This window comes from Scyliorhinus torazame, chromosome 2 (genome assembly GCF_047496885.1).
Source record: "Scyliorhinus torazame isolate Kashiwa2021f chromosome 2, sScyTor2.1, whole genome shotgun sequence".
NCBI lineage: Eukaryota > Metazoa > Chordata > Chondrichthyes > Carcharhiniformes > Scyliorhinidae > Scyliorhinus > Scyliorhinus torazame.
In genome coordinates this window covers 221,061,778-221,089,697 of record NC_092708.1, presented here as the reverse complement: position 1 = coordinate 221,089,697, position 27,920 = coordinate 221,061,778, and the positions used below count along the sequence as shown (strand labels likewise).

Sequence of the window (27,920 nt, the reverse complement as noted above, 5' to 3'; positions counted from 1 at the left end):
CCCCCACCAGGACGGCCACCGCGGCCGCGAGTCCGAGCTCCCGCCGGGTGAAACCATACGGGAACCATGCCGGCCGAACCCGGCAGGATCTCGGCCAGTCGACCGTGAGTGGCGCCACGTTGACCGCGCACGGGCAACTGGCGTCAATTCTCTGGTCGGCAGAGAATCGCTTCCCGGCGTTGGAGCCGATCGCGGGTCTGAGACCCCAGTCTCCGCCCTCGCGCTGAGCGAGATTTTGGCACGGAAGCTCAGAGAATCCCGGCCCATATTTCCAACACCTTCTGGTCCCCTCTAAACCACCCACTCCTCACCTTAGAGCTGTACCCTCTGATCTTAGATACCTCTGTCATGGGGTTGCGATTCTTATCTATCCTGTCTATGCCACACATAATTTTGTACACCTCTACCATGCTCCTCTACTCCAGGTAAAAGAAATTCAGCTTATCCAGTCTCTCCACATAGCTGAAACTTTCCATCCCAGGCAACATCCTGGTGAATCTCCTTTACATCCCTTCCAGTGCAATCATGTTCTTCATTTTAACAAAAAAATATTTTATTTAGGCATTTATATAAACAACAAACAATTAAGAGCAAGAACAAACTGGTAGAAAGTAATAATAACCATCACCCCCTCCCCCACACCCCTGTCCTTCCTCTCCTCCAGTCCTGCCTTCCCAATTTTAACCCCCTTATCTCCCTCCCCCTCCACCCCGCTGACACCTCAATCCTCGTTAAAGAAGTCGATGAACGGCTTCCACCTCCAGGCGAACCCATCAACCAACCCTCTTAAGATGAACTTAATCTTTTCCAGTCTCAGGATTTCCGCCAGGTCACTCACCCACACCCCCGCTTTCGGTGGCTCCGTGTCCCGCCATCCAAGCAAAATCCGTCTCCGGGCTATCAGGGAGGCAAAGGCCAAAGCATCGGCCTCTCTTGCTCCCTGGACTCGTGGGTCTTCCGACACCCCAAATATCACTACCCCTGGGCTCGGGACCACCTTTACTCCAAACCTCCGACATTACATCCGCAAACCCCTGCCAGTACCCCTTCAGTTTCGGACATGCCCAGAACATTTGAACATGATTCGCAGGCCTCCCATCGCATCGGCAACACCTATCCTCTACTCCCTCAAAGAACATCCTCATCCATGCCACCGCCATATGAGCCCTGTGAACTACTTTAAACTGCACACGACGAGGACACATTCACCCTCCGCTGGGCATCTTCCCACGTTCCCGGCCTTCACCTACAAACACCCCCCCCCCACTTCCCCCAGCTCCTCCTCCCATTTCCACTTAACATCTCCTATCGGGCTCCCTCCCAGTCCATCAGATCCTTATAAACCGCAGACACCTTCCCCTCCCCTACCCCCTCCCTCGACAGCATCTTATCCTGCAGCTCCAGGGGCGGCAACCCAGGAAAGGACGGCACCTCCCTCCTCACAAAGGCCTGGACCTGTAAGTACCCAAACCCATCCCCACTGAACAACTCATATTCCTCGTCCAGTTCCTCTAAGCTCGCAAAACTGCCCCCTACGAACATGTCCCCAAACCGTTCAATCCCTGCCTGCTGCCACCTCTGAAAGCTCACTTCCAGCATCCCACCCCCGTGCAAACCAGTGGTTGTCGCAAATCGATGCCCACAGTGAGGCACCCTCCAATCTCATATGCTACCTCCACTGTCCCCAAACCCTCAAGGCCAACACTACCACAGTGCTCGCAAAGTACCTGGCCAGCGAGATTGGCAAAAGCGCCTTCAACAATGCCCCTAAACCCGTTCCCCAGCAAGAGGCTGCCTCCATCGCCCCCATACCGACTCCTCCCCCACTACCCACTTCCTAACCATGGCGATGTTAGCTGCCCAGGAATAATTCATTATATTCGGCAACGCCTACACCCCCACCCTCGTTCCAAAAACACCCTCTTGACCCGCAGGGTCTTCCCTGCCCACACTAACCCTGTTTAACCGACTCATTCACCCCCCTCGAATTCCACATGACCAGCCTGGTTGGGGGGGCTCCCTGCCCCCCTCCCTGCCAATCAACCATATCCCTGTAGTATGCATGAGCAACATCTCCAAAATAAACCTTGCATTGTGTTTGGGAAAAAATCCATATGTGTGGCACCTCCATATCGTTCCTCGTTGCGGAACATTGAGAATATAACAAAAGAGAAAACTGGCGATGAGGATTGAGGCAAGAGAAAAGTGGTGAGGCACTAAAATTGTCGATGAAAAAAGTGAAAATGGCGACGAGAGCGGAGGAGAAGATTCTCAGGATTAGACTTAAACATCAATCGAAGGAAAAGCCGCCGATACAGAAAGGTTTGAAAATAAAACCCTGAGTAAGCAGAACAAAAGTTTCAAAAAGTAGCTTTCCATTGCAAGTGGGTAGACTCCAGGCTGCAGGGACTGCGCACATGACAAAGTGAAACGAGCTGCAGGAACGGGGATTCAAAAGTCTTCCTGATTTTGTGAAAACTACTTGAATCAGACAAGTCACAGCCCAGGCAAAAGGAAACATTTTTATTTTTCATTGTGGATTAGGAGACCTCTTGTTTCATACATAAAAAAGAAATGGAAGGGAAGAAGGTTGAAAGAAGTATAGACCCTGGGAACTGGTATACAAAATGGCGGGCAAAGGTGGTGCCATTGATGCATTTGATGAAGACTATGAGACTTGGAACTTGTATGAAGAGAGAGTTCAATTTTATCGACTAGCTAATCAAACATCGGAGGGCCGAAAGGTTGCTACATTTTTCAGTTCGGTAGGGTATAAATCTTTTATGCTATTGCAAAACCTAGTCCATCCAGCAAAACCGGGATAAGGCCTACAATGAATTAATTAAGATTCTGGAGGGCATTCTGGAGGGGGAGGGTGAACAGCCAGCTGTCATGGTGCATGTTCCATCCCCCGACCGCACTTTGGGAAATCAGACCATAAGACGGTGCTTCTTCTCTCGGCATACAAGCAGAAACTCAAGCGGGAGAATCCAGCTAAGAAGGTTGTGCAGTGCTGGTCCGAGGAGATAGAAGAGCTCTTACGTGACTGCTTAGAGACAGTGGACCTGTCCATATTTAAGAACTCAGCGACCAACTTAAATGAGTATGCCACCACCGTCACAGACTTTATCAGCAAATGTGTGGACGACTGCGTGCCAAAGAAAGCAGTACGTGCGTTCCCCAACTGGAAACTATGGCTCAATCGCGAGATTGGCTCCCGACTGAAGGACAGATCTGAGGCGTTCAAGGCAGACGACCCTGACCTATACAAGAAATCCAGGTACGACCTCCGCAAAGCCATCAGAGATGCCAAGAGAGAATATCAAACCAAGCTAGAATCACAGACAGACTCTCGGCGGTTTTGGCAAGGACTAAACAACATAACGGGCTACAAAGCGAAGCCGAACAGTATCTCTGGCAGCAGCGCACCCCTCCCCGATGAACTCAATGCATTCTATGCTCAGTTCGAGCAGGTAACCAACAATCCGCTGTCGAGTGCCCCAGCAGCCCATAATTCACCCATACCCACCATCACAGCTTCAGAAGTCAGATTGGCCTTTCTGAAAGTGAACCCTCGGAAGTCGACGGGCCCGGACGGGATCCCTGGTCGTGCACTCAGAGCCTGCGCGGACCAGCTGGCAGAGGTATTCGCGGACATCTTTAACCTGTCCCTACTCCACTCCAAGGTCCCCACCTGCTTCAAGAAGACCACCATCATACCGGGACCAAAGAAGAACCAGGCAACGTGCCTCAATGACTACCGACCAGTGGCCCTGACTTCAGTCGTAATGAAGCAGTCGATTTCGGCGGGTGAGTCAGTTTCAGCGGGAGCAGTGCGGAAGTGGCTGCTGGGAGGTAAGTCTGTCCTTTAAAAGCACTTGTCTTTGCAGGGGCAGGCCAGTCGATTTTGGCGGGAGAACAGCTGGTGAGTCAGTTTCAGCGAGAGCAGTGCGGAAGTGGCTGCTGGGAGGTAAGTCTGTCCTTTAAAAGCACTTGTCTTTGCAGGGGCAGGCCAGTCGATTTCGGCGGGAGAACAGCTGGTGAGTCAGTTTCAGCGGGAGCAGTGCGGAAGTGGCTGCTGGGAGGTAAGTCTGTCCTTTAAAAGCACTTGTCTTTGCAGGGGCAGGCCAGTCGATGTCGGCGGGAGAACAGCTGGTGAGTCAGTTTCAGCGGGAGCAGTGCGGAAATGGCTGCTGGGAGGTAAGTCTGTCCTTTAAAAGCACTTGTCTTTGCAGGGGCAGGCCAGTCGATTTTGGCGGGAGAACAGCTGGTGAGTCAGTTTCAGCGAGAGCAGTGTGGAAGTGGCTGCTGGGAGGTAAGTCTGTCCTTTAAAAGCACTTGTCTTTGCAGGGGCAGGCCAGTCGATTTTGGCGGGAGAACAGCTGGTGAGTCAGTTTCAGCGAGAGCAGTGCGGAAGTGGCTGCTGGGAGGTAAGTCTGTCCTTTAAAAGCACTTGTCTTTGCAGGGGCAGGCCAGTCGATTTCGGCGGGAGAACAGCTGGTGAGTCAGTTTCAGCGAGAGCAGTGTGGAAGTGGCTGCTGGGAGGTAAGTCTGTCCTTTAAAAGCACTTGTCTTTGCAGGGGCAGGCCAGTCGATTTTGGCGGGAGAACAGCTGGTGAGTCAGTTTCAGCGAGAGCAGTGCGGAAGTGGCTGCTGGGAGGTAAGTCTGTCCTTTAAAAGCACTTGTCTTTGCAGGGGCAGGCCAGTCGATTTCGGCGGGAGAACAGCTGGTGAGTCAGTTTCAGCGGGAGCAGTGCGGAAGTGGCTGCTGGGAGGTAAGTCTGTCCTTTAAAAGCACTTGTCTTTGCAGGGGCAGGCCAGTCGATTTCGGCGGGAGAACAGCTGGTGAGTCAGTTTCAGCAGGAGCAGTGCGGAAGTGGCTGCTGGGAGGTAAGTCTGTCCTTGTCCTGTCCACTTGTCTTTGCAGGGGCAGGCCAGTCGATTTCGGCGGGAGTGGAGCTGGCTGGTTAGTCAATTTCAGCAGGAGCTGAGAATTTTTTTTTTTTTTAAATTAGTGTTTTAGGCGGGAACAGGAAGTCGACCCGCGGACGCCTGGGAAGACCCTCGCCAATAAATTCTGATGGAGAGGAAACCCGAGACACTACACGTGTAGTGTCTCCCACCCGCCCTCCTCCTCTAACCTAATAATAAAACCCATTGGTCTGAGGTAAGTACCATATTTTATTATATTATTATTATTTTTTATAAAAAATTTAATTTAGTTGTTAGCCAGATCTTGGTAGAAAGTTAGAGGAATGGCAGGGAAGGGAGTGCAATGTTCCTCCTGCAGGATGTTTGACGTGAGGGATGCAGTTAGTGTCCCTGCTGATTTTACCTGCAGGAAGTGCTGCCATCTCCAGCTCCTCCAAGACCGAGTTAGGGAACTGGAGCTGGAGTTGGAAGAACTTCGGATCATTCGGGAGGCAGAAGGGGTCATAGATAGCATCTTCAGGGAATTAGTTACACCAAAGATTGGAGATAGGTGGGTAACTGTAAGAGGGACTGGGAAAAAGCAGTCAGTGCAGGGATCCCCTGCGGTCGTTCCCCTGAGAAACAAGTATACCGCTTTGGATACTTGTGGGGGGGACGACTTACCAGGGGTAAGCCATGGGGTACGGGCCTCTGGCACGGAGTCTGTCCCTGTTGCTCAGAAGGGAAGGGGGGAGAGGAGCAGAGCATTAGTAATTGGGGACTCTATAGTCAGGGGCACAGATAGGAGATTTTGTGGGAGCGTGAGAGACTCACGTTTGGTATGTTGCCTCCCAGGTGCAAGGGTACGTGATGTCTCGGATCGTGTTTTCCGGGTCCTTAGGGGGGAGGGGGAGCAGCCCCAAGTCGTGGTCCACATTGGCACTAACGACATAGGTAGGAAAGGGGACAAGGATGTCAGGCAGGCTTTCAGGGAGCTAGGATGGAAGCTCAGAACTAGAACAGAGTTGTTATCTCTGGGTTGTTGCCCGTGCCACGTGATAGTGAGATGAGGAATAGGGAGAGAGAGCATTTAAACACGTGGCTACAGGGATGGTGCAGGCGGGAGGGATTCAGATTTCTGGATAACTGGGGCTCTTTCTGGGGAAGGTGGGACCTCTACAGACAGGATGGTCTACATCTGAACCTGAGGGGCACAAATATCCTGGGGGGGAGATTTGTTAGTGTTCTTTGGGGGAGTTTAAACTAATGCAGCAGGGGCATGGGAACCTGGATTGTAGTTTTAGGGTAAGGGAGAATGAGAGTATAGAGGTCAGGAGCACAGATTTGACGTCGCAGGAGGGGGCCAGTGTTCAGGTAGGTGGTTTGAAGTGTGTCTACTTCAATGCCAGGAGTATACGAAACAAGGTAGGGGAACTGGCAGCATGGGTTGGTACCTGGGACTTCGATGTTGTGGCCATTTCGGAGACATGGATAGAGCAGGGACAGGAATGGATGTTGCAGGTTCCGGGGTTTAGGTGTTTTAGTAAGCTCAGAGAAGGAGGCAAAAGAGGGGGAGGTGTGGCGCTGCTAGTCAAGAGCAGTATTACGGTGGCGGAGAGGATGCTAGATGGGGACTCTTCTTCCGAGGTAGTATGGGCTGAAGTTAGAAACAGGAAAGGAGAGGTCACCCTGTGGGAGTTTTTTATAGGCCTCCTAATAGTTCTAGGGATGTAGAGGAAAGGATGGCGAAGATGATTCTGGATAAGAGCGAAAGTAACAGGGTAGTTATTATGGGAGACTTTAACTTTCCAAATATTGACTGGAAAAGATATAGTTCGAGTACAATAGATGGGTCATTTTTTGTACAGTGTGTGCAGGAGGGTTCCCTGAAACAATATGTTGACAGGCCAACAAGAGGCGAGGCCACGTTGGATTTGGTTTTGGGTAATGAACCAGGCCAGGTGTTGGATTTGGAGGTAGGAGAGCACTTTGGGGACAGTGACCACAATTCGGTGACGTTTACATTAATGATGGAAAGGGATAAGTATACACCGCAGGGCAAGAGTTATAGCTGGGGGAAGGGCAATTATGATGCCATTAGATGTGACTTGGGGGGGGGGGATAGGTTGGAGAAGTAGGCTGCAAGTGTTGGGCACACTGGATAAGTGGGCTTGTTCAAGGATCAGCTACTGCGTATTCTTGATAAGTATGTACCGGTCAGGCAGGGAGGAAGGCGTCGAGCGAGAGAACCGTGGTTTACCAAGCAAGTGGAATCACTTGTTAAGAGGCAGAAGGAGGCCTATGTGAAGATGAGGTGTGAAGTTTCAGTTGGGGCGATGGATAGTTACAAGGTAGCGAGGAAGGATCTAAAGAGAGAGCTAGGACGAGCAAGGAGGGGACATGAGAAGTATTTGGCAGGAAGGATCAAGGAAAACCCAAAAGCTTTCTATAGGTATGTCAGGAATAAGCGAATGACTAGGGAAAGAGTAGGACCAGTCAAGGACAGGGATGGGAAATTGTGTGTGGAGTCTGAAGAGATAGGCGAGATACTAAATGAATATTTTTCGTCAGTATTCACTCAGGAAAAAGATAATGTTGTGGAGGAGAATGCTGAGCCCCAGGCTAATAGAATAGATGGCATTGAGGTACGTAGGGAAGAGGTGTTGGCAATTCTGGACAGGCTTAAAATAGATAAGTCCCCGGGACCTGATGGGATTTATCCTAGGATTCTCTGGGAGGCCAGGGTAGAGATTGCTGGACCTTTGGCTTTGATTTTTATGTCATCATTGGCTACAGGAATAGTGCCAGAGGACTGGAGGACAGCAAATGTGGTCCCTTTGTTCAAAAAGGGGAGCAGAGACAACCCCGGCAACTATAGACCGGTGAGCCTCACGTCTGTAGTGGGTAAAGTCTTGGAGGGGATTATAAGAGACAAGATTTATAATCATCTGGATAGGAATAATATGATCAGGGATAGTCAGCATGGCTTTGTGAAGGGTAGGTCATGCCTCACAAACCTTATTGAGTTCTTTGAGAAGGTGACTGAACAGGTAGATGAGGGTAGAGCAGTTGATGTGGTGTATATGGATTTCAGCAAAGCGTTTGATAAGGTTCCCCACGGTAGGCTATTGCAGAAAATATGGAGGCTGGGGATTGAGGGTGATTTAGAGATGTGGATTAGAAATTGGCTAGCTGAAAGAAGACAGAGGGTGGTGGTTGATGGGAAATGTTCAGAATGGAGTACAGTCACAAGTGGAGTACCACAAGGATCTGTTCTGGGGCCGTTGCTGTTTGTCATTTTTATCAATGACCTAGAGGAAGGCGCAGAAGGGTGGGTGAGTAAATTTGCAGACGATACTAAAGTCGGTGGTGTTGTCGATAGTGTGGAAGGATGTAGCAGGTTACAGACGGATTATAGATAAACTGCAGAGCTGGGCTGAGAGGTGGCAAATGGAGTTTAATGTAGAGAAGTGTGAGGTGATTCACTTTGGAAGGAATAACAGGAATGCGGAATATTTGGCTAATGGTAAAGTTCTTGAAAGTGTGGATGAGCAGAGGGATCTAGGTGTCCATGTAGATAGATCCCTGAAAGTTGCCACCCAGGTTGATAGGGTTGTGAAGAAGGCCTATGGAGTGTTGGCCTTTATTGGTAGAGGGATTGAGTTCCGGAGTCGGGAGGTCATGTTGCAGCTGTACAGAACTCTGGTACGGCCGCATTTGGAGTATTGCGTGCAGTTCTGGTCACCGCATTATAGGAAGGACGTGGAGGCTTTGGAGCGGGTGCAGAGGAGATTTACCAGGATGTTGCCTGGTATGGAGGGAAAATCTTATGAGGAAAGGCTGATGGACTTGAGGTTGTTTTCGTTGGAGAGAAGAAGGTTAAGAGGAGACTTAATAGAGGCATACAAAATGATCAGGTGGTTGGATAGGGTGGACAGTGAGAGCCTTCTCCCACGGATGGAAATGGCTGGCACGAGGGGACATAACTTTAAACTGAGGAGTAATAGATATAGGACAGAGGTCAGAGGTAGGTTCTTTACGCAAAGAGTAGTGAGGCCGTGGAATGCCCTACCTGCTACAGTAGTGAACTCGCCAACATTGAGGGCATTTAAAAGTTTATTGGATAAACATATGGATGATAATGGCATAGTGTAGGTTAGATGGCTTTTGTTTCGGTGCAACATCGTGGGCCGAAGGGCCTGTACTGCGCTGTATTGTTCTATGTTCTATGTTCTATGAAGTGCTTCGAGAGGTTGATCATGAGGCGCACCACCTCCATACTCCCAGAACGCCTTGATCCACTGCAATTCGCATACCGCTGCAACCGGTCCACATCAGACACCATTTCCCTGGGCCTACACTCATCCCTCGAGCATCTTGAAAACAAGGACTCCTACATTAGACTCCTATTTATTGACTACAGCTCCGCCTTCAACACCATAATCCCAGCCAAGCTCATATCAAAGCTCCAAAACCTAGGACTTGGCTCCCCACTCTGCAACTGAATCCTCGATTTTGTGACCAACAGACCACAATCAGTAAGAATGAACAACAACACCTCCTCCACAATAGTCCTCAACACCGGCGCTCCGCAAGGCTGCGTACTTAGCCCCCTACTCTACTCCCTGTACACACACGACTGCGCGGCAAAACTTGGTTCCAACTCCATCTACAAGTTTGCTGACGATACGACCATAGTGGGCCGGATCTCGAATAACGACGAGTCCGAATACAGAGGGAGATAGAGAATCTAGTGGAGTGGTGTAGCGACAACAATCTCTCCCTCAATGCCAGCAAAACTAAAGAGCTGGTAATTGACTTCAGGAAGCAAAGTAATGTACACACCCCTGTCAGCATCAACGGGGCCGAGGTGGAGATGGTTAGCAGTTTCAAATTCCTAGGGGTGCACATCTCCAAACATCTGTCCTGGTCCACCCACGTCGACGCTACCACCAAGAAAGCATAACAGTGCCGCGCCTATACTCCCTCAGGAAACTAAGGAAATTCGGCATGTCCACATTAACCTGTACCAACTTTTACAGATGCACCATAGAAAGCATCCTATCGGGCTGCATCACAGCCTGGTATGGCAACTGCTCGGCCCAGGACCGCAAGAAACTTCAGAGAGTCGTGAACACCGCCCAGTCCATCACACGAACCTGCCTCCCATCCATTGACTCCATCGACACCTCCCGCTGCCTGGGGAAAGCGGGCAGCATAATCAAAGATCCCTGCCACCCGGCTTACTCACTCTTCCAACCTCTTCCATCGGGCAGGAGATACAGAAGTCTGAGAACACGCACGAACAGACTCAAAAACAGTTTCTTCCCTGCTGTCACCAGACTCCTAAATGACCCTCTTATGGACTGACCTCATTTTAAAAAATAATATATTTTATTCAAGATTTTTTGGCCAAACATAACAGTACGTAGTGTTTCTTTTAAACAACAATAAAGCAATATAAATAACAGTGGCCAGTTTTAAACAAATAAATAAATAATATAAGAACAGAAACAAAAACCAAAGTAAATGGCAACTGCCTGGTCAAGAATAAATACTCTCCAAAGATACAATCCAACAGTCCAATATACATTACCTAAAACAAGTGCCTATACATATACAATAACATCCCTGAGAGTCCGTCCGATTCCCCGCCCCCCCCCCTCCCCCCTGGGTTGCTGCTGTTGTCTTCTTCTTTTCCATTCCCTCTATCTTTCTGTGAGGTAGTCGACGAACGGTTGCCACCGCCTGGTGAACCCTTGAGCTGAACCCCTGAGTACGAACTTAATCCGTTCTAACTTTATAAACCCTGCCATGTCGTTTATCCAGGTCTCCACACCCGGGGGTTTGGCTTCCTTCCACATTAACAATATCCTGCGCCGGGCTACTAGGGACGCAAAGGCCAAAACATCAGCTTCTCTCGCCTCCTACACTCCCGGCTCTTCTGCAACCCCAAATATAGCCAACCCCCAGCTTGGTTCGACCTGGACCCCCACCACCTTCGAAAGCACCTTTGCCACCCTCACCCAAAACCCCTGTAGTGCCAGGCATGACCAGAACATGTGGGAGTGATTCGCTGGGCTTCTCGAGCATCTCGCACACCTATCCTCTACCCCAAAAAATTTACTGAGCCGTGCTCCAGTCATATGCGCCCTGTGTAACACCTTAAATTGTATCAGCCTTAGCCTGGCACACGAGGACAATGAGTTTACCCTACGTAGGGTATCAGCCCACAGCCCCTCCACAATCTCGTCCCCCAGCTCTTCTTCCCATTTCCCTTTCAGCTCATCTACCATGATCTCCCCCTCGTCCCTCATTTCCCTATATATGTCCAACACCTTACCATCCCCCACCCATGTCTCTGAGATCACTCTATCCTGCACCTCCTGCGTCGGGAGCTGCGGGAATTCCCTCACCTGTTGCCTCGCAAAAGCCCTCAGTTGCATATACCGAAATGCATTCCCTTGGGGCAACCCATATTTTTCCGTCAGCACTCCCAGACTCGCAAACGTCCCATCTACGAACAGATCTCTCAATTGTGCTACCCCTGCTCTTTGCCATGCTCCAAATGCTCCATCCATTCTCCCCAGAACAAACCTATGGTTATTTCTTATCGGGGACCGCACCGAGGCTCCCGTCTTTCCCCTATGCCGTCTCCACTGCCCCCAAATTTTCAATGTAGCCACCACCACCGGGCTTGTGGTGTATTTCTTCGGTGAGAACGGCAGCGGCGCCGTCACCATAGCTTGTAGGCTAGTCCCGCTGCAGGACGCCCGCTCCAATCACTTCCACGCCGCTCCCTCCTCTTCTCCCATCCACTTACACACCATTGAAATATTGGCGGCCCAGTAGTACTCACTTAGGCTCGGTAGTGCCATCCCCCCCCTGTCCCTACTACGCTGCAAAAATCCCCTCCTCACTCTCGGGGTCTTCCCGGCCCACACAAAACTCATAATACTCTTCTCGATTCTTTTGAAAAAAGCCTTCGTGACCACCACCGGGAGGCACTGAAACACAAAAAGGAATCTCGGGAGGACCACCATTTTAACCGCCTGCACCCTCCCTGCCAGTGACAGGGACACCATGTCCCATCTCTTAAAGTCCTCCTCCATCTGTTCCACCAACCGCGTTAAATTAAGCCTATGTAATGTACCCCAATTCTTGGCTATCTGGATCCCCAAAGACCGAAAGTCCCTTGTTACCTTCCTCAACGGTAAATCCTCTATTTCTCTGCTCTGCTCCCCTGGATGCACCACAAACAACTCACTTTTCCCCATGTTCAATTTATACCCTGAAAAATCCCCAAACTCCCCAAGTATCTGCATTATCTCTGGCATCCCCTCCGCCGGGTCCGCCACATATAGCAACAAATCATCCGCATACAGAGATACCCGGTGTTCTTCTCCTCCCCTGAGTACCCCCTCCACTTCCTGGAACCCCTCAATGCTATGGCCAGGGGCTCAATCGCCAGTGCAAACAATAACGGGGACAGAGGACATCCCTGCCTTGTCCCTCTATGGAGCCGAAAATAATCAGACCCCCGTCCATTCGGTATCGAGGGCCCTATACAGCAACTGTACCCATCTGATATACCCATCTCCAAAGCCAAATCTCCTCAGCACCTCCCACAAATAATCCCACTCCACTCTATCAAATGCTTTCTCGGCATCCATCGCCACCACTATCTCTGCTTCCCCCTCTGGTGGGGGCATCATCATTACCCCTAGCAGCCTCCGTATATTTGTATTCAGCTGTCTCCCCTTCACAAACCCAGTTTGGTCCTCATGAACCACCCCCGGGACACAATCCTCTATCCTCGTTGCCATTACCTTGGCCAGAATCTTAGCATCCACATTCAGGAGGGAAATAGGCCTATAGGACCCGCATTGCAGCGGTTCTTTTTCCTTCTTTAGGAGGAGCGATATCATTGCCTCTGACATAGTCGGGGGCAGCTGCCCCCTTTCCCTCACCTCATTAAAGGTTCTCATCAGTAGCGGGGCCAGCATGTCCATATATTTCCTATAGAATTGAACTGGGAATCCATCTGGTCCCGGGGCCTTCCCCGCCTGCATGCTCCCAATCCCTTTCACTACTTCCTCCGTCTCAATCTGTGCTCCCAGTCCCGCCCTCTCCTGCTCCTCCACCTTAGGAAATTCCAGCTGATCCAGAAAGCACCTCATTCTCTCCTTCCCATCCGGGGGCTGAGCTTCATATAATCTTTCATAAAATGCCTTGAACACTCCATTCACTCTCTCCGCTCCCCGCTCCATCTCTCCCTCCTCATCTCTCACCCCCCCTATCTCCCTCGCTGCTCCCCTTTTCCTCAGTTGGTGGGCCAGCAACCTGCTCGCCTTCTCCCCATATTCGTACAGTACACTCTGTGCCTTCCTCCATTGTGCCTCTGCATTACCCGTAGTCAACAAGTCAAATTCTACATGTAGCCTTTGCCTTTCCCTGTACAGTCCCTCCTCCGGTGCCTCCGCATATTGTCTGTCCACCCTCAGAAGTTCTTTCAACAACCGCTCCCTTTCCCTACCCTCCTGCTTTCCTTTATGTGCCCTAATAGATATCAGCTCCCCTCTAACCACTGCCTTCAGCGCCTCCCAGACCACTCCCACCTGAACCTCCCCATTATCATTGAGTTCCAAGTACCTTTCAATACACCCCCTCACCCTTAAACACACCCCCTCATCTGCCAATAATCCCATGTCCATTCTCCTGGGTGGACGCTGTTCTTTTTCCTCCCCTATCTCCAGGTCCACCCAATGTGGAGCGTGGTCCGAAATAGCTATAGCCATGTACTCCGTCCCCGTCACCTTCGGGATCAGTGCCCTTCCCAAAACAAAAAAGTCTATCCGTGAATAAACTTTGTGGACATAGGAGAAAAACGAAAACTCCTTACTCCTAGGTCTACTAAATCTCCAGGGGTCTACTCCTCCCATCTGCTCCATAAAGTCCTTAAGCACCCTAGCTGCAGCCGGCCTCCTTCCGGTCCTGGACCTCGATCTGTCCAGCCCTGGGTCCAGCACCGTGTTAAAATCTCCACCCATTACCAACTTCCCCACCTCTAGGTCCGGGATACGTCCTAACATACGCCTCATAAAGTTGGCATCATCCCAGTTCGGGGCATATACGTTCACTAAGACCACCGCCTCCCCTTGCAACTTGCCACTCACCATCACGTATCTGCCCCCACTATCCGCCACTATGGTCTTTGCCTCAAACATTACCCGCTTCCCCACTAGTATAGCCACCCCCCTGTTTTTTGCGTCTAGCCCCGAATGAAACACCTGCCCCACCCATCCTTTGCGTAGTCTGACCTGGTCTATCAGTTTCAGATGCGTCTCCTGCAGCATAACCACATCTGCCTTAAGTTTCTTTAGGTGTGCGAGTACCCGTGCCCTCTTTATCGGCCCGTTCAGCCCTCTCACATTCCACGTGATCAGCCGGGTTGGGGGGCTCTTTACCACCCCCCCCCCCCCTTGTCGACTAGCCATCTCCTTTTTCAATCCAGCTCCTCACCCGGTTCCCATGTAGCCGTATCTCCCCCCAACGGCGCCCTCCCGCCCCGACCACCCCACCCCATACCAGCTCCCCCTTCTCCCCAGCAGCAGCAACCCAGTTAAACCCCCCCCCCCACCCCCCCCCACCCCCCCCCCCCCCCCCCCCCGCTAGATCCCTCACTAGCGTAATTGCACCCCCCATGTTGCTCCCAGAAGTCAGCAAACTCTGGCCGACCTCGGCTTCCCCCCGTGACCTCGGCTCCCACTGTGCGAGGCCCCCTCCTTCCTGCTTCCCTGTTCCCGCCATGATTACCATAGCGCGGGAACAAAGCTCGCGCTTCCCATTTGGCCCCGCCCCCAATGGCCGGCGCCCCCAGCTCCTCACCCTCCCTCCCCCCCTCCCCCACGACATGGGGAAGAGCGAAAAGTTACAGGGTCGCAGGATTGACAACTTGGGAAATCATCTCTACCCCCTTTTCCCCCTCTTCACCCCACATATTCACCCCACCACTTTGTCCCAAACGTTCTTTTTCTAGCCCGCTTATTCCAGTTTCTCCTCGACAATAAATGTCCACGCCTCTTCTGCCGTTTCAAAGTAGTGGTGTTTCCCTTGATGTGTGACCCACAATCTTGCCGGCTGCTGCATTCCAAATTTAACCTTCCTTTTGTGCAGCACCGCCTTGGCCCGATTAAAGCTTGCCCTCCTTCTCGCCACCTCCGCACTCCAATCTTGATATACGCGGATCACCGCGTTCTCCCACCTACTGCTCCGAGTTTTCTTTGCCCATCTGAGGACCATCTCTCTGTCCTTATATCGGTGAAATCTCACCACTATGGCTCGAGGAATTTCTCCAGCCCTCGGTCTTCGCGCCATAACTCGATAGGCTCCCTCCACCTCCAACGGGCCCGTCGGGGCCTCCGATCCCATTAACGAGTGCAGCAACGTGCTCACATATGCCCCAACGTCCGCCCCTTCTGCACCTTCGGGAAGACCAAGAATCCTTAAATTCTTCCTCCTCGCATTATTCCCCAGCACCTCCAGCCTTTCCACACACCTTTTGTGTTGTGCCTCGTGCATCTCTGTCTTCATCACCAGGCCCTGTATGTCGTCCTCATTCTCAGCAGCCTTTGCCTTCACGACCCGAAGCTCCTGCTCCTGGGTCTTTTGCTCCTCCTTTAGCCCTTCAATCGCCTGTAAATCGGGGCCAGCAGCTCCTTCTTCATCTCCTTTTTAAGTTCTTCCACGCAACGCCGCAGGAACTCTTGTTGGTCAGGGCCCCATATTAAACTGCCTCCTCCCGACGCCATCTTGCTTTGTGCCTGCCTTCCTGGCCGCTGCTCTAGAGGATCCACCGCAATCCGGCCACTTTCCTCTCCTTTTTCCATCCGTGTCCAGGGGGGTTCCCTTCTGGTTTACCGCACAGTGTTTTTAGCCGTTAAAATTGCCGTTGGGGCTCCTATTAAGAGCCCAAAAGTCCTTTCCACCGGGAGCTGCCGAAACATGCGACTTAGCTGGTCATCGCCGCACCCGGAAGTTGGACTGACCTCATTAACACTACACCCTGTATGCTTCATCCGATGCCAGTGCTTATGTAGTTACATTGTATATGTTATGTTGCCCTATTATGTATTTTCTTTTATTCCATTCTCTTCTCATGTACTTAATGATCTGTTGAGCTGCTCGCAGAAAAATACTTTTCACTGTACCTCGGTACACGTGACAATAAACAAATCCAATCCAATCCAATCCAATGTAGGCATGTAGGCACCAACATTTTTGGTGAAAAAACAGGATGAGGTCCGACAAGCTGAATTTAGGGAGTTAGGAGTTAAACTAAAAACTAGGACTTCAAAGGTAGTAATCTCAGGATCTCTACCAGTGCCATGTGCTAGTCAGAGTACGAATGGCAGGATAGCTAAAATGAACAAGTGGCTTGAGGGATGGTGCAAGAGGGAGGGATTCAAATTCCTGGGACATTGAAACTGATCTGGGGGAGGTAGGACCAGTACAAACTGAACGGTCTGCACCTGGGCAGCACCAGAACCAATGTCCTAGGGGGAGTGTTTGCTAGTGCTATTGGGGAGGATTTATTCTAATATGGCAAGGGGATGGGAACAGATACAGGAAGTAGGAGGAAGTAAGGTGGGGACAGAAACAAAAGGCAGTAAAATGGAAGGCAGAGAAACCAAAGACAAAAATCAAAAAGGGCCACATTACATCATAATTCTAAAAGGGCAATAAATGTTAAAAGAAACAAGCTTGAAGACTCCGTGTTTCAATGCGAGGAGCATTTGTAATAAGGTTGATTAATTAACTGCGCTGACAATCATTAATGGATATGATGTAATTGGGATCAAGGAGACTTGGCTCCAGGGTAACCAAGGATTGGAACTCAACATCCAGGGATATTCAATATTCAGGAAAGATTGAAGGAAAGGAAAGGAAAGGGAGGTGGGGTAGTATTGCTGGTTAGAGGAGAGTAATACAATAGTAAGGAAGGACATTAGCCTGGATGATGTGGAATCTGTGTATGTGGAGCTGCGGAACACCAAAGGGCAAAAAATGTTAATGGGAATTGACCACCAAACAGTAGTTGTGAGATTGGGGATGGCATCAAACAAGAAATTAGAGATACATGCAGGAATGGTACAGCAGTTATTATGGGTGACTTAAATATGCATATTGATTGGGCTAATCAAACTGTAGCAATGCAATGGGAGAAGATTTCCTGGAATGTATAAAGGATGGTTCTCTCGACCAATATGTCAAGGAACCAACGAGGGAGCAGGCCATCCTAGACTGGGTTTAGCAATGTTGTGGTGCGAAATCCTTTAGGGAAGAGTGACCATAATATGGTAGTATTCTTCATTAAGTGGAGAGCGACACAGTTAAGTCTGAGACTAGGGCCCTGAATTTAAAGAAAGCTAACTTTGATGGTATGAGACGTGCATTGGCTCGGATAAGCTGTCAAAGGATACTTAAGGGATTGGCGCTGGATAAGAAATTACAGACATTTAAAGAACACATGGATGAACTTCACCAATTGTACATCCCTGTCTGGCACAAGAGTAAGACAGGGAAGGTGGCTCAACCATGGCAACAAGGGAAATCAGGGATTGTGTTAAAACCTAAGAGGAGGCATATAAATTGGCTAGAAAAAGCAGCTAGCCTGAGGACTGGGAGAAATATAGCATAGGAGGACAAAGGGTTTAATTGGGAAGGGGAAAATACAATACAAGAGTAAGCTTGCCGAAAACATAAAAACTGATTGCAAAAGCTTTTATAGAATATGAAGAGAAAAAGACTGGTGAAGACAAATATAGGTCCCTTACAGTTAGAATCAGGAGAATTCATAATGGGCAACAAAGAGATGGAACACCAGTTGAACAATTACTTTGGATTTGTGTTCACTAAGGTAGAAACAAATAACCTTCTGGAAATACTAGGGGACAGAGGGTCTAGCATGAGTAGGACCTGAAGGAAATCCTTATTATTCAGGAAATTGTATTGAGGAAATTGATGGGATTAAAACCTAATAAGACTCCAGGGCCTGATACTCTGCATCCCTGAGTATGTAAGGAAGTGGCCCTAGAAATAGTGGGCACATTGATGATTATTTTCCAGCATTCTATAGACACTGGAAGAGTTCCAATGGATTGGAGAGTAGCCAATGTAACCCCACTGTTTAAAAAAGGAGGGAGAGAGAAAACAGGGAATTATAGACATCTGTGGTGGGGAAAATGTTGGAATCAATTTTTAAGGATGAAATAACTGAGCATTTGGAAAGCAGGGACAGTATTGGTCCAAATCAGCATGGATTCACTAAAGGGAAATCATGCTTGGCAAATCTTCTGGACTTTTTTGAGGATGTGACCAGTAGAGTGGACAAGGGTGAACCAGTGGATGTTGTGTATATGGACTTTCAAAAGGCTTTGGACAAGTTCCCACACAAGTGATTAGTAAGCAAAATTAAAGCTCATGGTATTGGGGGTAATGTATTGATGTGGATGGTGGACTGGTTGGCAGACAGGAAGCAGAGAGTGGGAATAAATGGGTCCTTTTCAAAGTGGCAGGCAGTGACTAGTAGGGTCACACAGGGTTCAGTGCTGGTACCCCAGCTGTCCACAATAGACATTGATGATTTGGACAAAGGAATTGCATGCAATATCTCCAAATTTGCAGACGACACTAAGCTGGGTGGCAGTGTGTGCTGTGAGGAGAAAGCAAAGAGGCTGCAGGGTGACTTGGACAGGCTGGCTGAGTGGGCAAATACTTGGCAAATGCAATATAATGTGGGTAAATGTGAGGTTATTCACTTTGGTGGCAAAAACAGGAAGTCAGATTATTATCTGAATGGTGGCAGTTTAGGAAAAGGGGAAGTGCAACGAGACCTGGGTGTCTTGGTGGAACAGTCACTGAAGGTTGGCATACAGGTGCAGCAGGCAGTGAGGAAAGCTAATGGCATGCTGGCCTTCGTAGCGAGAAGAGTGGAGTTCAAGATGCCTCAGTAGTTGTTATACTGGAACAACTTCAAGAGCTGAAACTAGGCCCTTTTGGTGGTATGGGGCGATCAACAACATTTCTGGATATTCCCAAAGCTTGATGGTAACCAAGTCAAAATGGATGTGGATACAGGAGCAGCTGTATCATTGATACTGGACACAATCAATCACCAGAAGTTAAAGTATCTGCCATTAAAACCATAAAATCTTATCCTACGGACACAAAAGAGTTTGTACCACTGAACACAGTAGCACAGTGGTTAGCACTGTTGCTTCACAGGAACCCAGGTTCAATTCCCGGCTTTGATCACTGTCTGTGCGGAGTATGCACGTTCTCGCTGAATCTGTGTGGGTTTCCTCCGGGAGCTCCAGTTTCCTCCCATAAGTCCTGAAAGACGTGCTGTTAGGTCATTTGAACATTCTAAATTCTCCCTCTGTGTACCCAAATATGGCGACTAGGGGCTTTTCACAGTTACTTCATTGCAGTGTTAATGTAAGCCTAATTGTGACAATAAAGATTATTATTATTATACATCATGGTAAAAGTGGAAGTGAATGGACAAACAGCAGAGTTGCCCCTCCACGTTGTCTGTGTGAACTTTCCTGCTTTATTTGGTAAAACATGGTTGGGAAAAAATCAACTCATTTGGTGAGTGATGAGTCAATAGGTTGATTCAAAGAATGACCTACAGCAACTTCTGGAAAAGTACAAAAAGTTGTTTGAAAACTGTAAAAGTAAAAATGGGAAAATATGTCATTTAAAACATGGAAGTCTGGCAATATCTACATAAGAGAATGTAGGGAAAAATCCCATGAAGGGTTAACAGCAGCTGCAAAAGAAGGTTTTTAAATGCAGATAGCCTTTATCAAACAGGCGTTAAGAAAACAGCTTGTGACTATTCAAGCTGTAAAACTGATGCCTGTCCTTTAAGTCACAGCAGATTCAACTTTTAGTTTTCTGGAAAAAAGCAATATTTCGCACCTTCTTTGAAGTTAATTATTTTAGTAAGCAGCTAAAAATGATTTGCGAGGATCTTCAGGTGACTTGGGTGACAAATGTTTAGGTGTGAAATTCTTCTGACACCAGGTGAATATGGGACGCTGGAGACAACGTGTCCATGGGAACACACTTTAGCCCCAAATCGGAGTCAGAGTTCTGAGCTAGGGGCACTATTTGTAATAAAGCAACTTTAGAAGTGACAGGAACCAGATGTAACACCCCTCTGGGATCAAAGCACTTTTGAACATCACAAGGGAAACAATGTAATCAGAGTTCGATGAGCTGAAGTCATGATCAATACGAATACATAGTCGTGTTAGAAATAATTCAGATTAAAGGTACCTTCTACAGTCAAGAGTAAAATAAAATTACTTTACGATACTGTCATATAAACATAATAACTGCTAGAAGGGGAATATAAACCCTAAAAAAGGGGACAACCAGCAGAGTCAGCTCTTATAGCTTGGTCATGGAAAGAATAGAACATAGCAACCGAGCGGAACAGCGAATCCATCTGAGGAAGACCAATAGTCAAAGAAGAGAGATTGTCAAGGTAGACCTGAAGGTCTTTTCAGCCAACCAGGAGAATCCAGAAGCAAGATCGTTTTACTTTTGCGTAAAGACAGTGATTGCATCTTTTAAAAGAAAAAATATAATAAAATAACTTAAAAGTTTTAACCTGAGACAGTGGTTATTACAAAGTCTACTTTGCTAATTAGCAACGCGGGACCCATGATCGGTGCTTCTAGGGGCTGTTTAGCACAGGGCTAAATTACTGGCTTTGAAAGCAGACCCAGGCAGGCCAGCAGCACGGTTCAATTCCCATATCAGCCTCCCCAAGCAGGCGCCGGATTGTGGCGACTAGGGGCTTTTCACAGTAACTTCATTTGACGCCTACTTGTGACAATAAGCGATTTTCATTTCATTTCATTTCATACTAAGTGGTAAGTAGATAAAATTCTTCTACGAAGATATGGGTTATACCGGGGGATAACTTGAAAATATAGATGGACCTGAATAGCACCCACTTAAGTTTGCATAGGAGTCAGGGAGTGAGAATCCCTGTTCACCATTTAGAATGTCTTATTGACCCTTTTTGGTATAGGGGGAATTCTAAGAATAGTGGTGAGTTTTTTACTTCAAAACTCACTGGGCTCAATGACAGGAGTCCAACTCAAAATTAAAACAAACAGTACGCCAAAATGTCTCAAAGTCAGAACTGTACCTTACACCATCAGGCCAAAAGTCAAAGAAGAACTAGAAAGACCCGTCACCTTGAACCAGTTATTACAAGTGATTGGGCTACACCAATACTTCCTGTACTAAAAAAAAATTGCTCAGTAAGGATATGTGGAGATTTTAAGACACCAATAAACCCAGTGCGCAGATTACTATCAACTGCCCTCCATTGGATGAAATATTTGCAAGATTTGGTAGACTGGAGCAGGTCATAAGTGACAATGGAACTCTATTCACTTTTAAGGAGTTTGAAGACTATTTAAAACAAAATGGTATACAGCACATCAAGTCAGCTCCATACCATCCTGCAACAAGTGGATTGGCTGAGCGATTCATACAGTCACTTAAACACTCAGTCAAGGCATCAAAGGATCCAGGTACATGGCAAGTGAATAACTTCTTGATGTCATACAGGAGGTGAAATATAGGAATAATGGAACTTTTTCCGATTGGCAGGCAGTGACTGGTGGGGTACCGCAAGGATCTGTGCTAGGACCCCAGCTGTTCACATTATGTATTAATGATTTGGATGAGGGAACTAAGTATATTATCTCCACATTTGCAGATAATACAAAGTTGGGTGAGAGTGTGAGCTGTGAGGAGGATGCAGAGATGCTTCAGCGGGATTTGGACAGGCTGAGTCAGTGCGCATATGCATGGCAGATGCAGTTTAATGTGGATAAATTAGGTTATCCGCTTCAGAAGCAAAAATAGGAAAGCAGATTATTATTTGAATGGGTGTAAATTGAGAGAGGTGGATACTCAGCATGGCTTTGGCGTCCTTGTACATGAGTTGCTGAAAGTAAGCGCAGTAAAGCAGTAAAGAAGGCAAATGGTATGTTGGCCTTCATAGCGAGAAGAATTGAGTATCGGAATAGGGATTTTTACTGCAATTGTACAGGGCATAGGTGAGGCCACACCTGGAGTACCGTGTGCAGTTGTGGTGTCCTTATCAGAGGAAGGGTGTTCTTGCTATGGAGGATGTTCTTGCTATGGAGGGAGTGCTGCAAATGTTTACCAGGCTGATTCCTGGGATGGCGGGACTGAGGAGAGACTAAGTCAGTTAGGATTATGTTCATTGGAGTTTAGAGTGAGAGGGTATCTCATGGAAACTTATAAAATTCTAACAGAATTAGACAGGGTAGATTCAGAAAGAATGTTCCTGATGGTGGGGGAGTCCAGAACTGGGGGTCATAGTTTGAGGTGAAGGGGTAAACCTTTTAGGACTGAGGTGAGGAGAAATTTCTTCATCCAGAGAGTGGTGAATCTGTGGAATTCACTACCACAAAAGTAGCTGAGGAGAAATGTGTGTAGTTGTGCAATTTCAGGAAAGAATTAGATATAGCTCTTGGAGCTAAAGGGTTCAAGGGATATGGGGAAGGCTGGATCAGGGTATTGAACTTGATGATCAGCCATGATCATAATGAATGGCGAAACAGACTTGAAGGGCCAATTGGCCTCCTCCTACTTCTATTTTCTATGTATGTTTCTATGTATACCGAAACACCGCAAAAGCAACGACACAGTTCACCAGCAATGCTATTTTTCAAAAGAAAGCTAAGAACAAAGTTTGGCTTTTGATACCACCTGATACTTCAGAGATTGCCAAAGGACAACAATAAGCACAGATTTCTTGGAGGGAACAAAGCTCTAAAAGGCAAGTATTCACTCAAGGAGTGAGTGCGAGCAAGAAGCTACACTATCAGTAAGAAATGGGTACCTACTGTTGTCCTCGCAAAAACATGTCCGATATCATACATCATACAGATGGATGATGAGAGAGTTTGGCAATGTCATACTGACCAACTGCTAGCTTCACAAAGTGAAATCACTGGAACTTCCCAAGCCATAGTTCCATCAGGAAATCTGAGCAGTGATACTTCTGAACAGAGACCAAACGCAGAGACAACTTCAGATTCTGTTTCTGAAGAATATTTAACACCAATGGAGAGGGACACTAAAGTAGCTTCACAGGAAGACACTTCAAAGGTCTCGAGAGCCAGGTTCCAGAAAATCAACTACAACCCAATGTTGTCCTTTGGCAATCTCTGAAGTATCAGGTGGTATCAAAAGCCAAACTTTGTTCTTAGCTTTCTTTTGAAAAATAGCATTGCTGGTGAACTGTGTCGTTGAAAATTGTATATTTGTGAAAAGATAATGTTGCAAAGTTATGAATCTAATGTATAATTTGGTCTGTTGTTTAAAAGTTAAGAAAAGGTATTGTTTGAACTAAATAAGTAAAGGGGGAGGGGTGTTATGTATTTAAGTAATATATCCCTGCTGGTGGGATGTCACATGATCTGTAGTGACATCAACAGAGTGTTTGTGTGGGCTTTAGGTCTCCATCTTATATTGTATGAGGAACAGCTCCGAAATAAATCTTCCATTATGTTTGGAAAAAAACATGTGTGTGGCACCTCCAGACCTTTTCTCTTATTTTGAGAATATAAAAATGCATATATGCATTTAAGTACACTCCAGATTTGCAGTAATAGTTACACAAATCAATTCTACAGGGGTTCCCTGATTTTACAGAATGACACTGGGAGAACCTCTGTGAAAATACTTTGCTCAGTTAACAAACAAAAGTGGTGATTGAGTAAAGGCATTATTTGTTTACAATCTGGAACAGATGAGATGAAAATGATTTTCTCAACTCACTGGGGTAGAGATTCCTGAACCGCATCTCTGTCCTGGGATCCGTCCTTTGAAGCAGTTTTCAATTTCGACAACCTGGAAAAGACAGCCACTGTGAACAACTTCTCCTTTGCATGGAACAGTAATGTCCTGTTCTATGTGAAGGTGGATGAGATTGGGTTACTGGGCTTGAGACCATGTTATCATTCCCTGACACAATTAAATGCAACAGAAATGTTTTCTGGGTATCAGATTGCTCATTAGAGAGTGATATTTGCAAACTAGTTTCTGCCTTGCCTCTGAAGTCGCTTGCTCTTTGATAATCCCAGGAAAGATTTCAGCATATAGGCACTCTTAGTAAGGTGCAAGCCCAGTCCAGTACAGGATGTTGTACAGTAATAGGAGAAGTAAAGCCTTCTAATCGCCACCTTCCAAGTGCAAGGGCAAATATGATGTGACTGAAATTAGCTACCTTTACATACATAAGGAATTAGACATTGGGCTCTCGCAAATATTCAGAAGAAACTCAATAAGCTTGTAGGATGAGGGTGATGATCCTTTTCCTCATGGATTCTGACATACTCCCGTACACTTTTAGCAGGCCTGGGCCTATCCAGTCCCACAGAGCCGAATATAACTCAACTGGCAAACCATCGCTTCCAGGAGTTCTACTCTTCTCGAAGGTCTCAGAGACCTTAGTCAGCTTATCCAGAGTTATTGATACATCCAGACTCTCCCATGTATTGTCATCTAAGAGCTCTATGTTAGAGGGCAGGAAGGTCTGGGAGGCTGTGCTGTCTGTGGGCTTCATGTCACACAATCCAGCAAAAAAGGATTTGCTGATCCTCAAAATGTCAGACTGTGATGGCCTTAATGAGCTGTCTTCTTTCCTCAGATAGATGATCACAGAGATTTCTCCGTGTATCTTTGCCTTTGCCCATTGAGAGAATAGAGACAATGAGGCGGAGGCGGGGAGGATTTTCCTCCCCTGTTTTTGGTGAGCAGGAATGGCAGCAGGGGTGGAGAATCGAGGGGAGGTCCCCAAAAGGCTTTGTGACTAGTGGGATTTCTCCGCTCGATTGTCCCCACTCACCAACAATGACGTAGTGGGGTTTCCTCCATGCAATGGTGGAAACCCCATTTAAATACTATAACAGCTGCTTAGCGGGAATCCTCGCTGTATCGTCCCCCCATGTAGGGATTTCCCCCACATCCCCCCTTTTGCCGACATGGCACCATGTCAGCAGGATTTACCACAGGATTTGTAAAATGGGAAACTGATAAACGGCCCCTTCCAGGGCCACACAGGTAAATACAGCCCCCTATGGGGAGAGGGTGATGCAAGGGCAGTATCCTACCACTGCCCCCGGCACTGCTCAGGCAGTAACAGGGGCAGTGCCAGGGAGTGGGCATCCGGTTGGGAGGTTGGTGGGGGGGGTGTTGAATATGTTTCTTATTTTTATATTTTTTAGATCGGGGAACCCTTTTCAAAGGGCACCCCAATCTCATGAAGGCCGACATTGCCGGTGGGACCCACCTCCAGGATTGTTTTTTGACCAAGTGTCAAAAAATATGGTGGGAAAAACCGGTGGAGTACACACTGCTTCTGTCACCTGAGTTGATACTTGGTCAAACAAATGGAAAATTCTGTCCTCTGTAAATTGATATATGTCTAGGACTGTTAATCCCATAGAGAAATAACATATAATCCAACTTTACCCAGTAGAGTGATCCTCTCCTGCTGTTTCAGCTGTGTAAGTAGGAGGGGCGTACCCATCAAATTTAATCTACAAAAGAAATTCATTAAAAAATTAGGAAATATTTGAAATAATTATTATTTCAAATCATTATTATTTGGGGCAGAGATTTTCTTTGTGCTCTCCCTTATTTCCTGAATCCCACCAAGCTGTGCTTAGGCTCCCACCCACCATTTCCAGTTGCATAAGGAATGACACTGAGTTTCAGCAAGCTATTCAGGTGTGATGGGCATCATCAGGAAAGACCTTGGAGACAGTTCAAAGAAAGATCACTAGAATGAACACCGTTAAGGGGGGTTGTCTTTTGAGTAAAGGTTAAAAGGATTGGGGCTCTACTCATTGGAATTTAGAAGAATGAGAGGATATGCACGGTAGCACAAGTGATTAGCACTGTGGCTTCACAGCGCCAGGGCCCCAGGTTCGATTCCCCGCTGGGTCACTGTCTGTGCGGAGTTTGCACGTTCTCCCCGTGTGTGCGTGGGTTTCCTCCGGGTGCTCCGGTTTCCTCCCACAGTCCAAAGACGTGCAGGTTAGGTGGATTGGCCATGCTAAATTACCCGTAGTGTCCATAAGGGTTGGGAGGGGTTATTGGGTTGCGGGGATAAGGTGGAAGTGAGGGATTAATGTGGGTCGGTGCAGACTCGATGGGCCGAATGGCCTCCTTCTGCACTGTATGTTCTATGTAATCTATGTAATCTCAATGAAACATATAGGATTCTTAAGGGGTTTGACAGGGTTAATACTGAGAGGATGTTTCCCCTCATGAGAGAGTCTAGATCCAGAGGGCATAGTCTCAGTATAAAGGGGCGCCAATTTAAGACTGAGATGAGGAGGAATTTCTTCTCCCAGAGGGTTGTGAGTCTTGGGAACACCTTACTAACAGAGTCCTTTTGTGTATATTTAAGGCTGAAATAGGTAGATTCTTGATCAGTAAGGGAATCAAGGGTTATAGGAAGAGCAGGACAGTGGACGTGAGGAATGTCGGATGAGCCATGACCCCATTGAATGGTGGAGTAGGCTCGAGGGGCCAAGGGCCTACTCCTGCCGCTATTTCTTACGGTCTTATGATTTTGTTCGTATTCTGAATTATATACATGCACTTTCCAACACAGTTCCTCAAATGATGTAGAAAATGCAAGTCTGGCTGGTGTTTGCCCCTTTAGTAGATCTGGGACGGGGCCAATTATGTCACTCCTCTGGGGCTGGTTTAGCACAGGGCTAAATAGCTGGCTTTTAAAGCAGACCAAGGAAGGCCAGCAGCACGGTTCAATTCCCGTACCAGCCTCCCCGAACAGGCGCCGGAATGTGGCGACTAGGGGCTTTTCACAGTAACTTCATTGAAGCCTACTTGTGACAATAAGTGATTTTCATTTCATGAGGAGAACATAAACCAGACATTAGACCATTGTGGTGTCGTTAAATGGCCCCCATAGATCCCCTTGCAGTTACTGTATCCATTTCTACCAGGGAATCTCTGCTCTCTCTATAATCTCCTCAAGCCCTACAACAAATCAAGATCTCGGTACTCTCGAATTCGGGACTCTTGAGCATTATGATTTCAGTAATTTCAGTTTTGGCATTAGACCTTCAGCTGCCTTGGTCCTAAAGTCTGGAATTCTCTACCTAATCTCTCTGCATCGGTTTCCTTTGTTAAGATATTTCATAAAATCCACTTTGACTAGGTGTCCTAATATCTTCTCACGTGGCTCTGCATCAAATTGTGTTTGATAACCTTCCTGCCAAATCCCCTGGAATGTTTCAGTACATTAAAGATGTGATACAAATGTAAGTTATTGCTGTCATTGATGTTGGGTTAGAAATAAATTAGTTATAGTAAAGGAGAAAGGAGGTGAGACTATGCTATTAGGGGAGGCATTGGTGTAATGGTATTGTCAATGGATTAGTAATCTAGAGACCCCCAGTAACGCTCTGGGGACTTCGGTTCAAATCCCATCCATGGCAGATGGTGAAATTTGAATTCAATAAAAATCTGGAAATGAAAGTCCAATGATACCATGAAACTATACTATTGTTCTAAAAATCCATCTGGTTCACTAATGTCCTTTAGGGAAGGAAATGAAAATGTCACAAGTAGGCTTCAAATTAAGTTACTGTGAAAATCCCCTAGTCGCCACATTCCGGCGCCTGTTCGGGGAGGCTGGTACGGGAATTGAACCGTGCTGCTGGCATGCCTTGATCTGCTTTCAAAGCCAGCGATTTAGCCCTGTGATAAACCAGCCCCGAAATCTGCCATCTTTTCCTGGTCTGGCCTGATATCACAGAATTTACAAAGCAGAAGGAGGCCATTTGGCCCATCGAGTCCGCACCGATCCTTGGAAAGAGCACCCTACTTAAGCCCATACCTCCACC

At 47.6% G+C, this 27,920-nt stretch overlaps 1 protein-coding gene across 1 annotated transcript in view; it reads right to left on the bottom strand.

Moving 5' to 3' along the window:
- The window catches only part of trpm2 (transient receptor potential cation channel, subfamily M, member 2), a 350,526-nt gene that overhangs the window by 43,635 nt on the left and 278,971 nt on the right, over positions 1-27,920 (bottom strand). The window contains exons 29-30 of the mRNA XM_072484225.1: positions 25,513-25,580; positions 23,818-23,889 (exon numbers count right to left, since the gene is read on the bottom strand). Of these exons, the coding sequence (XP_072340326.1) occupies positions 23,818-23,889; positions 25,513-25,580 (140 nt within the window). The remainder of the gene's footprint in view (positions 1-23,817; positions 23,890-25,512; positions 25,581-27,920) is intronic.